Source organism: Tachysurus vachellii, chromosome 25 (assembly GCF_030014155.1).
Source record: "Tachysurus vachellii isolate PV-2020 chromosome 25, HZAU_Pvac_v1, whole genome shotgun sequence".
Classification (NCBI taxonomy): Eukaryota; Metazoa; Chordata; class Actinopteri; order Siluriformes; family Bagridae; genus Tachysurus; species Tachysurus vachellii.
The window spans coordinates 4,431,512-4,444,508 of NC_083484.1; the positions used below are offsets into that span (position 1 = coordinate 4,431,512).

Here is a 12,997-nt window from a genome sequence, read left to right on the forward strand (position 1 = left end):
TGCTAACCACTAAGCCACCGTGCCCCCCAATATAGACTTATTTCACTTATTAATTAATATTAAACTCTGATGGTGTTTTAGGTTTTTATTTATTTATTTATTTATTTATTATTATTTTTTTTATTTTATTTTATTTTTTTTTTATTAAAATAGTAGATTTTAAGAAATAAAGTCCAAATATTTCAAGAAAAAAAAAATCATTAACTGTGGAGCAGCTGCGATATTTCAAGAAATAAACGGGATAAGGTGTTGAGAAAAAATTTTCGAATAAAAATCGGGAATAAATTCGTAATATTGTTATATTTTAAGGGAAAATGTCAGAATATAACAAGCAAAAAAGTCACAAGATTTTGAAAGCATTGCAATTTGTCATTTTTCAAGAATAAAAGAAGAAAAAGGAATATTACAAGAAAAGGAAAGAATAGAAAATCATTACTTTTTCTTGTAATTTTAAGGGTTTTTTTTTTTCTCAGAGGACAAAACTGTTCAACTAAAGTACCTGTGACTCAGCAGCCCTAACACATGGAGCTGATCTATCATTAAACTGACCCACTGGAGGGAAGGAAAAAGAAAAGAAAGAAAGAAAGAAAAGGACTGATTTGGTGCCTGTAAGATGGTAAGGAAATGCTGTTTTGGTAAAACAGTGTCAGAAAAAAGGAATAGCTGGAGCTCGTCAGGCGGAGTAACAACACATCAGGCAAAAAAATGATGTGAGACAAACCCCAAACCCTGGAGACCTGAGACAAACATCTGAACTACTGTTATGTTTATTGATGTATTAATCAGAATCAGGACTCTTTTCCACTACATGTCTTGTGTCTTGTCCTCATACTCTTGTTTTTCCTTTCTCTCAGTCTTTTCTCTTCACTTCTATTCCTTACTGTGTCTCATTCTTAAACAAGAAGCCAATAAAAAGCCATTTATCATGTCTAGACATTTTGTCCTGAGCACTTAAAGATGTCCCTGCGTCCTTGACCGGCATACAGAAGACAGACTTTCTTCCTCTGTGCCTCTGAGAACTACTTTTTTTCCCATTTTAAAACTTTTGCACTCTCCAAGAACCGAGCCACAAGGACGAGTGTCTCAGATACCAGAAATTGCCGCATTACTTCTGTCTCTCTCTCTCTCTCTCTCTCTCTCTCTCTCTCTCTCACTCTCGCTATCTCTTTCAGGTAAAGTTCAGCTTATCATCAGCTTGGCAAGGAATTGAGGAGTTTTTGACCTTCCCTGTCATAGGGACTGTCCAGGGAAGAACTAATATAAAAGAGACTTGGTTAGTGATACTCAGTGAAAAGGACTGTGTGGATGATCATATTTTCAACGTTATAGTGATATTTATTTCTATGATTAATTCATTATCATGCTTTGAAATGCAGAACTTTTGAGAAATGGAAATAACATTGTTATGTAATAGTGTCTTACTGTAACAGAAACGGAATCAAAACTGTCATGATTATCATTAACTTGGATAAACAGCTTTAATTGTGTCATAATTCAAATTAAATAATTAAAATTTGATCTATTTTTTAGTATTTATAACCTTATTACTGGACATACAGTTCACGTTTTTACTGTCGTGCACTGATAAGTAGGGTTTAGAATCACATTGTATTTTTTATTACTAACGTAATGTAAGATAAAAGTTATTAAAGTGATAACAGTGTTGTCTAGGAGATGTTTCGTGGCATTTATCAGTTCGTCCAGGATTTTCTCCATGGTATTTGGAGCAGCTTGCAATATTTGGGTCAAGACGTGTCACGTGACATCATCAAAACGTCACGTGAGTAGAGTCGTCTTAGAAAGTAATTACATATATGTTTTTTATTGCAAATTTGACCGTTCAAAATTTCTGCAAGCCTCATCCCAAATTTGAAAAAAATAAATAAATAAATAAAATAAAAAATGCAAAAATCACTCCATGCAAAAGTCACGTTTATGTCATGATGCGTAAAATCAGCACGCTACATAAAGAGAGTCGTCGCTGTAGGGAATGTAAGTGTGGTAAATACTGAATACTTGACATTTCTGTTTTATGCTCAGACAGATATCTGGCGAGTGTTTGTTTCTCTTTCTGCAGTGTTCCACGTTGATCAGAAGCGTGTAAACTCGCATCACAGCCCCTTCTGACGTTCATCTGAAAGTCGAATTAGTTTTCCGCTATCACTCCCAGACCTTATAAACATTTATGCGTAAACATTTAACAGGAGCGCTATCAACCCGTGCCAGACCGGCTCGTACAAACCAGCGTCGCAAAGGTGATAAAGACGACAGAAAGCCTCGCTTTCTATGCACTTTTTTCTTTTCTATCGGAATTATCACCTGTGAAGCAGCTTGACCTCTGTGCAAATCTCTAAGGCTGGAAATCTTTTGTTCTGCTAATAATGACGCCTTTGCTGAGTTGCAAAATGTAATTATAGAATGCAAATGTGTTTGTTGTTAGCGATAAGTGTTTATTTCCGTTCAGGAAAAATCCTGATTCTCTCTTTCATGCTGAACTTTAATTCCTAAATGGAATATAATATGATTTAATCCGGAGTTGTTGGATCTCAGATCATTCTCCAATTGTGTTTTATGGATACGCTTCAGACGTGATCTGGGAACAGTGTAAGAGTTTAGACAGAGTGATCCTAAAACCTTTTCAATTCAATTGTACTTTTAACAATGGACATTGTGTCAAAGCAGCTTTACGGAACATAAGAATACAAAAAAAAATGTTGTTATACAAAGATTAATATAATACAAAAAGGATCAAGATTGTATTTATCCCCAAAGAGAAGCCTGAGGTGACTGTGGTGAGGAAAAACTTCCTTAGATGACACACCTTGAGATGAACCAGACTCAAAAGGGAACCTCATCCTCATTTGGATGACACTGGAGGTTGTGATTATAAACTGTTATAAACACCTGAGTGTTTTATTATGAATAATGTGCTTTCTACAGTCCTATATAGTCTGATTGTATATTGATTGTAATTGTATATTGATTGGAGGGCACGGTGGCTTAGTGGTTAGCACGTTCGCCTCACACCTCCAGGGTTGGGGGTTCGATTCCCGCCTCCGCCTTGTGTGTGTGGAGTTTGCATGTTCTCCCCGTGCCTCGGGGGTTTCCTCCGGGTACTCCGGTTTCCTCCCCCGGTCCAAAGACATGCATGGTAGGTTGATTGGCATCTCTGGAAAATTGTCCCTAGTGTGTGATCGCGTGAGTGAATGAGAGTGTGTGTGTGTGCCCTGCGATGGGTTGGTACTCCATCCAGGGTGAATCCTGCCTTGATGCCCGATGACAGCTGAGCTCCCCGTGACCCGAGGTAGTTCGGATAAGCGGTATAATACGAATGAATGAATGTATATTGATTAGGAGGTTGTTATCATCTCTTTGAATGTCTGAACTGGAGTCCAACTGGATCTGGTACATCTCTAGATGCCTCAGGATCCTTACAGTGTTGACGTCTCAATGAAGCCAGAAACAAGCCAGAAAAAAACATATAGTGAATGCCAGGAATAAGAGCAGTCAAAGTTTTAGCGATCTCTGTCCTTTTTAATCCCTTCTTTACTGACAGTACTGTAAGCTGATCTTCTCTCTGTTGGTTTTAGATACTGTTTTGTTCCTCACAGTTGGAAATAGTGGTTAGTTTGGGTGAATGACAAAATGTGAGCACAAAAATAAAGCTTCTAAAACAAATATACAGCATACATAAGATGTTGGACTACTGATTAAAAGGCTGTGAGTTCAAGCCACCGGTCCACCAAGTTACTGTTGCTGGCCCCTGAGCAAGGCCCTTAACCTCATATAAAAAAAATAGATAAAATGTAAGTCTCTCTGTATAAGAGCGGTTTTATGGGCAGTTATGCAGTTAACTTAAGCATTTAAGGCTCTGGGCTGTCGATCAGGGTTCAAGCCCCAGCACTCCCAAGCTGCCACTGTTGGGCCCTTGAGCAAGGCCCTGAACCCTCACTGCTCCAGCGCGCTGTATCATGGCTGAACATGTGCTCTGACCCCAACCTCCAAAAGGTTGGGATATGTGAAGAATTTCACTGTGCTGTAATTTATGCGACAGTAATACAGATTTCTATTTTTCTAAAAGAACATCTGCCAAATGCCATCAATATAAACGGTGACATCAACCCAAGTCCTGTGCATTGGGTGCTAATGAGTCTGAGCTCTCAAAAAACTTCAAGTCATTATGAAGTAAAAACAGCTTTATTACATTATGACTAACACAAACTACAACACAACTTGTACTGAAGATGTATTCAAATCAAAGTTCATACAGCGTTGTCCAATGAGGCTGGAAAGCTGTTTACATGCATGTTTTAGTTTCCAGATTGTCATCATTGGCATCATTTTGTAGACAAATTGAAAAATCAGTTACATTTTTTTCTTCTCATCTAATTTTATAACAACATTTTCGGTGGCATTATTAATAAATGGGCAGGTGTTAGTGTGATGTGGGCATCTGTAAAGGATTATACAGCAGTTTATACAAAAGACATCTTAACTCGATGTTTTATTAATTAGCTTTACGTATCGTTAGTCTGAAAAATTGGGAAACTCCACAACAGGGTGAAAAATCAAGACATTTTATTACCAAGTAAAAAAGATGAATCCTGCATCTTTAATTAAAAAAAAACACAATACACATGCATGCTAGCCACAATTGGCAGCAAACTGTAGTGTAACAGAACAAACATTTGATCGAAACCCTGTCAGTAAGTCAGATATGAAACTCGAGCTCGAACATCACCACACGTTACTAGTTACAGACATGTAGCTACTGTAAAAACCCAGACGTTCCATGAAGACGTTCAAATAAGAAAATTACCTCATACAGTTTTACAGTAGCTTTAAGGGTTTTTAAAAAAATCAATACATAATTTGATCAATTTAATTTAATCAATTTTAACGACACATTTTTGCGATTTAGAACTGTCTTAAAAATAAGACTGCATCACTCGGAGCTGCATCACCAAGAATATTTACAAAACTACCATCCTAGCAATCTGCGTTGAATGCTGCCATATTACAGTTTTACGACATGTACAGAATACCATTGGTTTCTTGGCACGAGAGGAATACGGTCTCAGAAACATCACATTGATTCAGTTTGCTTGTTGTTTGCATTACATTTTCCCTTCAGCAGCCTAGCGATCGCTCACATGCGATACGGTCCGTCTGAGCTTTCGCTTATTTACAGACGCGTAATTTGAAAATGAACGACGCACCAAAAAAATATTAGCTAGCTAGCCAGCTAACCCGGAAAGGATTTTCCCTCCCAAACAAAACTAGCATGCTAAACATTAGAGAACACACCCAAAAAAGTACCACAGAAAAAATGCATGTTACAGAAAACACAAACATTAAAATCTTCCCTTAACATGCAAGACTTATAAATAATGAACAAAGAGCGAGACATTTGAGTTACTGTAAACCGTAATGTTGGGTGGTTTGGTTTTCATATAGTGAGGTCCTACATGTACATTCCTGATGCTGTAGTATTTGGTTTAACATAAAAAAGTATTAAATAAGTTGTGAAGACCGTTGACATTTTATATTGAGCGAGTGTCTCAAAACTCGTCCTCATCCTTAAGTTATCTGTGCGTCAGTTTTGCAGTTCCCAATCTGATAAACAGTGCACGATGATGTACCATTAGCAATAAACACCTTATTCATACATTAGCATATTGTCACTAACACACACACACACACAGAGAGACACACACACAGTGTCTGCTTCCTTGACCACATGAAGGCTCATCAGACAATCATTTACATTCTCCCACATCACCATCATGTGACTCTGTGGCACATCATGTGATTCTCTGCCGTACCGCTGTGTCCTCTTTAGAATTCCCGACTCTGTCCTCAGTCAGCAGAGGAGAGACTTCTGCAGAATCAACCACACAACCACACACACACACACACACACACACACACGATCATGTAGAGCAAACACCCAAGCAATTGCACACACAAGCAGACAAACAAAAACATATAAGCACAAAAAAACAAGCACACAAGAATGTGCACAAACATGTAAATGTGTACACACAAATGCAAACACACAGGACGCACAAAGAAGCGGGCAGGGTAAATGTGGAGATCAGGGTAAATATGGAGGATTAGTAAATATAGGGATCGGGGTAAATAAGGAGGATTGGGGTAAATCAAGATGATGGTTAAATACAGAAAAATGGGGGGGGGGGTGCAGTGTATGTAGGGCATGAGGGTAAATAAAGACTAGGTTACATTTGGATTAGAGTTAAATGGAGCACTGGGTAAACAGGTCAGAGTGAAAAGGACAGACTGCTGCCATCACTTTGATAAACAAGCTACAATCTGACTGTGTGTATATGTGAGGCTTTGGCTCTGTGGTCTGAACCCGATGGTGTCGATCTTGTGATGAAACAGCCGGACTGTGTCTGGACTGTGTTACCATAACAACCACACCCGCTTCATTCCTCACCTTTCATCTCTACACAGTTTCCTCCAGTCTTCTCCACCTTCCCGTCGGTCTTCTGTAGTCTACCATCCACTTCTGTTTTAACCTGACCGAGGGCCTGCAGCAGGAGCAGGGTATCAAACGGCTCCTCTCCAGACTCCTTCAGGAGCTCTAATACCTACACACGGAGAGAAACGACCCCACACACACACACACACACACACACACACACACACACACACACACACACACACACACACACACACACACAGGAAAAAAAGACCCCCCACACACAAACACACAGAGAAAAGACACACAGAGAAGACCCCCCACACACACAGAGAAAAGACCCCCCCACACAGAAAAGACCCCCCCACACACACACACAGAAAAGACCCCCCCCCCACACACACAGAAAAGACCCCCCCCACACACACACACGAAGAAAAGACCCTCCCCCCACACACAGAGAAAAGACCCACACACACAAAGAAACGACCCCCACACACACACACAGAAAAGACCCACACACAAACAGAGAAACCCCCCCCCCCCCCCAACATAAACACACACACACACACACCCACACACACACACACACACACACACACAGAGAAAGTTATAAATATAGTATAATGTTTTATAAAGGAATCTACCAACCATAGGCTGTAATTGTCATTTAAATGAATGGCAGCTTTAGGCTATAAACTTGTAAGTTAGAGCTCTAGTCTATGAATCTGGAACTTATTCAAAGAACTCGACAGCTCAATCTATCAACAAAAACAACACAACAACTTTTAATAAGTCTAAGTAAAAGACCAAGGTTTTGTTTTGTATCAATAAACAATTATTCCCGATACAACACCTCATGAAAGAATCTTCCACATATGAAAAAACACACACACCTTTAGGCGCTTGTAGCTTTTTAGTTCACTCAGGTTCTCTTCCAGAAACAGCAGGTACATCGCTAGATCATTCCAAGCCATGGGTCCGAACTCCATCACCCCGAGCGTGGGCAGCATCTCGTAAGGTTTCAGGAAAGCAGCTGAGCTCCTCAGGGGAACCAGCATGGCATACACACATGTGGGTGCCAGCAGCAAATACACAACCAGGTTGATGTAACTGAGGAGCTGGAACACGCCCACGGCTACCAGCTTGCACTGCATCGCCTCAGGCACGGAGGAGTCGTTAAACAGCACACCTGAGCGGATATTACACTGAAACTCGTCCGTTACGGACAGCCGAATGTAGTAACACAGGTAGACGCAGGCCAGGACCAGAGCCAATAAGGTGAAGACTCGGCACAGCAGGTAGCGCAGCAGCAGGTTGATGGAAAAACGCTTAGTTCTCAGATACTGTTCCACCAAAGGATACTTAAAACAGGCGTCTGTCAGGTCTGGCATGGAGCTGGATGACAAAACACACAGGGGCAAAAAAAAACAACAATCATATCAAGTTATAATCATTTATCAGCTCAGTGTATTGTCAGGATTTTGGAAACAAATTGGTTGTGTTTAGTCAATCTGCAAGCCTGTCTTTTTTTTTTAGCAGGATTTTATAAACAAACCTGGTTTCCATTGAAGCCAGCAGCTCCAGAATTAAATTTCGTCTGTTTTGCTCAATGCTCCTCTGTTTTGTCAGCTGTGCTACCATATTGAGAAACAACCCGAGTAGCGTTGCATAAGGTACTTAAGGAACTACCTACTTGGCTGTTACCGGCTTGTTTTGATGCCTCTCCGTTCAAAATAGAAAATAGGAAATAAATAATACAAAGAGACTAGTTCATTTCACAGCACATCTGTCTTCCCCTTGTCTGCTACTGTGGAGTGTATGAATCTTTCAGCTCTGCCATTCAAGTTACATCATGGGCCAATTAACACGTGTCACTCAAATATCAAGCAAGCACCTGTGTTCCACTTCCAGTAAATAGAAATACCTTTATTTACTGCGGTGGTAATTAATGCTTTTAGTGTATTGTTTAGTGTGTGACGTGTATGAGATGAAGAACGTGTGTACCCTTGTGCTTCCTGGTTGGCGGTGTTGCCGTGGAGACGTCTGGCCAGTTTGATGGCGCTGTTGTAAGAGCGGTCGAGCTCTTCCATGATGAAGCTCAGATCAGAGGAGAGACCAGGGGTCACCGTGAATCGCCAAAACAAGGCTGGGACGTACAACAGCATGGCCACGAATAAGAGGATGTAGGGGAAAAACTTTAGGCAAGAGGGGAAAAGAGAGAAAGAAGGGAAAAAGGAAAGATCTCATTATTTAAGGTCTAAAGAACTTTATAGTTTTAAGCACAAACCACCTTCGTTTCCTAAACATCTGGCACTGGGGTAAAGGGGAAAAAAGCCCTAAATAATGCTTTATTTTCCAAGTTTTTGTGTTACATATTTTTTATTTAAAACATCTCACTGTTAATAATAGTGTTTTTTGTAAGTTTGTCAGTCAGCAGTAAGACGAAGTCTTTAGAATTCAGGACTTTATGATCTCCCACTGAAAAAAAAACCAATCATACTTGTCACACTTTTCACTTGTCCACATGCAGGGCTTCTCTTTGTGATAAATGGGAGATCTAACAATGAACACACAGAGATATACATGACATACTTGTACAGTACCAAGTATATAAATATAAATAAAAGACACTTGTGTTTCTCCTATTTTAACTACAAGCCCCTAATGAGGTCTTCAAATAGGGAAATGACCTTAACCTGATTGACTGTGTTTGTGTGTGTGTGTGTGTGTGTGTGTGTGTGTGTGTGTGTGTGTGTGTGTGTGTGTGTGTGAGAGAGAGAGAGAGAGAGAGAGAGAGACAGAGAGAATTAGAGACAAACAGAGGGAGGGAGAGAGACAGACAGAGGGAGGGAGAGAGAGAGAGAGAGAGACAGACAGAGGGAGGGAGAGAGAGAGAGAGAGAGAGAGAAGGAGAGAGAGACAGACAGACATAGGGAAGGAGAGAGAGACATACAGACAGATAGACGGGAGGGCACTGTGTTAATGGAGTACCTTATGCATGGAGAGAGGAAGTCCCCCCGTGTTCTGTTTCTGTACATCTGCCCAGCAGTAGGCGTCCACAAATGCGGCCTGACGCCAGGAGAAGTTTGAAGGAGAGAAACAGCTGATCTGAGTACCTGAGTAAGAAGAAACACGAGACTAATTCCATCCGCGTGTTTATGGGACCGAGTTACATCTCTCACTTGTAATAAACAGTGTTGCATAACACTTTCCTGAAATAAACTGTACCTTTTTTAAAACATTACGTGTTGTCGTTTTTCCTGCACTAACCGGCCTCTAACAGAGATCCAATATTTTAGACGATTTGTGACTCATTTGCAAGTAAAATCTTGTCAGTTTGCATGCGACTCGCTGCAGGGACTCTAAGGAGGAAGGTTAAAGGAGGAAATAAACTTCTTACACCTAACTGAAATAGAACAAGAACAATTTATCAAGTCTAAGGAATTATATATAAAACTGCATTGTTGTTACAGTTTCAGCTCATATTAGATAATGTCTCTCACACACACACACACACACAAAGTGAAAACGATATCCAAAGGATGTAACTCTTACTGAATAAACAAAAAAAAGTACTTTGCTCTGACGATTTTTTAGTATTTAATTTTTTTTACATTATCTATAATATCATTTGACTCCGGGGGGGCACAGTGGCTTAGTGGTTAGCACATTCGCCTCACACCTCCAGGGTCGGGGTTCGATTCCCGCCTCCACCTTGTGTGTGGAGTTTGCATGTTCTCCCCGTGCCTCTGGGGTTTCCTCCGGGTGCTCCGGTTTCCTCCCCCGGTCCAAAGACATGCATGGTAGGTTGATTGGCATCTCTGGAAAAATTGTCCCTAGTATGTGTTTGCATGAGTGTGTGTGTGCGCCCTGCGATGGGTTGGCATTCCGTCCAGGGTGTATCCTGCCTTGATGCCCAATGACGCCTGAGATAGGCACAGGCTCCCCGTGACCCGAGGTAGTTCGGATAAGCGGTAGAAAATGAATGAATGAATCATTTGACTCCCTGTTCATAATGTTGCCAATGGAATTCACTCCTCTACCAAAAGAGTGTGATGCAGAGGTGCTTTAGTCCATTAATCTGTCCAACTCTCTCACATCCCCATCTGTAAACTCCACTCAACCTGCTCAGCTTCCTAAGCTTCAACTGTCACGCTTAAACCACCACCATCACACCAACCATCAAGTCCCCGTCTCAATGCTCCCGTACATTCTGAGACTTTGCTGTAACGTCTCCTCTACCTTTGTGTTTGAGTTCTCGTTAATATGACATTTAATGTTGCTGGACATTTGAGAACGATGGCATGAAAGACCCAACCCACCTTGGACAACATCTATTTCACCTTTTACCCTCTAGCAGACGCTTCAGGTCTCAGACTCAGGAACAGTTCCTACGCCAGAGCCATTATAGAACTGAACACCAATAAACATCACTGAACATTCAGAACTATTTGCACTACACACACTCACGTCTACACATTTCATAGACTCCTAGCTCAATATTTATTTATTTATTTATTCTTAATCACAAATCTGCACAGGAGACATTGGATGTGCAAGACCTTAACATTATTTAAATGTGCAGTATGTTAAGTGCGATACAACAGCTGTTTACTACTTTATCTAAATGGTATTTTATCAGATCACTTATGTTAATCTTTATGTTAATGTTTTACTATTTTATATTAATCTGTACACTTTATTTCATTTTATGCACCATAAGGAATAAAAATTAAAATTCTTTTATTGTCCTTATACTGAATACAGTGAAATTAACACAGTCCTTACAGGCCGCAACAATTGCAGTCAACGAAATAAGTATGTAAATATTTATATAGATCGAGGTGAAAGCCTAGTGGTTAAGGTGTTGGGCTACCAATCAGAAGGTTGTGAGTTTGATCCCAGGTCCACCAAGCTGCCACTGTTGGGCCCCTGAGCAAGGCCCTTAACGCTCAATTGCTCAGTTGTATAAACATGAGATAATGCAAGTTGCTCTGAATAAAGGCATCTGCCAAATGCTGGAAATGTAAATGTATTAAAGTGCAACGAAATGTAAAGATGGCAATAATAAAACTTTTGTTGTTGCGTAATGACAATAAAGCATCGATCTATCTATAAGATTATGTAATGCTAAAATTCTCCAGACTCCAGTTATTTAATTGCAATAATTATATAGTATTATATCATAATAAATGATCTATCTATCTATAAAATTATGTAATACTCCTATATATATATATATATATATATATATATATATATATATATATATACACACACACAGTATATATATAATTTTAATATTACACACACTCTTATAGATAGAAATGTATATTATATAATCTTATATATAGAATATGTATATATATATATATATATATATATATATATATATATATATACACACACACACACACATACATATAGACTCTCAGGTCCAGACAGTGTTACTTAATACTATCTATAAGATTATGTAATATTAAAATTTTATATATATGTTTTTTGTATTTTATTACAGACTAATCTTTAGAAGACTCTCAGGTGTTATTTAAATCCGTGTAAACAGGTTTAATTTGAGTTAAACGCCATTACTGTTACTGTTTTACCTGCTTCTTCACCAGGGTGTGGTGTAAGACATAAAAGGACAAACAGGAGAGTAACGAGGTATAAAAATGTGTAATAGTGTGAGGATAAGACGTGTAAAATGTGAGTAATGTGAGTAATTTGAGTAATTTACCGACTGAAACCTCCTGAGCGAAGGCCAAGGAGATCAACAACAGCGGCAAACCGACTGCTATACAGAGGTGCAGCTTGTCCAGGGCCAGATCCAAACGCGCGCCTTTATACTTCCCATCTGTGCTCGGTTCCTTCAGTAAGAAGTCTGTAAAAACATACTCCGTAGCTACGGACGCTATAGGCATGTTGTTTTAATCCCCAAAGACAAACTCACAATGTTGAATTACAAATGAGTTCCTTCTCTGTGTGGTAACGTTAGAAACTGAAACTAAACAATCATTGTTCTGTAGTCCCCTGTGTTCAAGTACTAGTTTTAGTTCTTCTTCTTTAAACGCGGAAGGTTACAGGGTTCATTACCGCCACCTGCTGCACACAGTGTAGATATAAACAGCTTAACATAACGAGCCCTAGCATTAAGCTAACGTTAGCTAACAAACACAAAAATATACATATGTATTATAATATCTAACAATTAATTATATTTATTTATTGACATATATGCACAACATATATAATTACAGTATCGTAGCTACTTTAACACCAATAGCAATATCAATTTAACTAAAATGAGCTAACTATAATAGACAGCTTTGGGCTGTCATGAGTGATTATTTTTCAATAACAGAAGACACCATCATGTTGTATTGCTTTAATTGTTGTAATTGTACACAATTATCAGAATTAGAATCAGAATCATGTTTATTGGCCAAGTGTGTTGACACACGCAAGGAAACTAGTTCCAGCTGTTTGTGACTCTCAAAAGTACATAAATAGACATAAATAACACTATACTATACAAGACAACACAATCCA

At 39.3% G+C, this 12,997-nt stretch overlaps 1 protein-coding gene across 1 annotated transcript; it reads right to left on the reverse strand.

Annotated features, from left to right (window-relative positions):
* Positions 1-4,561: 4,561 nt before the first annotated feature.
* Positions 4,562-12,518, reverse strand: panx1a (pannexin 1a). The gene is made up of 6 exons (XM_060862054.1): positions 12,186-12,518; positions 9,440-9,564; positions 8,453-8,643; positions 7,342-7,843; positions 6,461-6,614; positions 4,562-5,881 (listed from the first exon to the last, which is right to left on the reverse strand). Exons 1-6 carry the CDS (start codon positions 12,367-12,369, stop codon positions 5,805-5,807), a joined length of 1,233 nt encoding a protein of 410 aa, XP_060718037.1. The 5' UTR covers positions 12,370-12,518; the 3' UTR covers positions 4,562-5,804.
* Between the last annotated feature and the right edge of the window lie 479 nt (positions 12,519-12,997).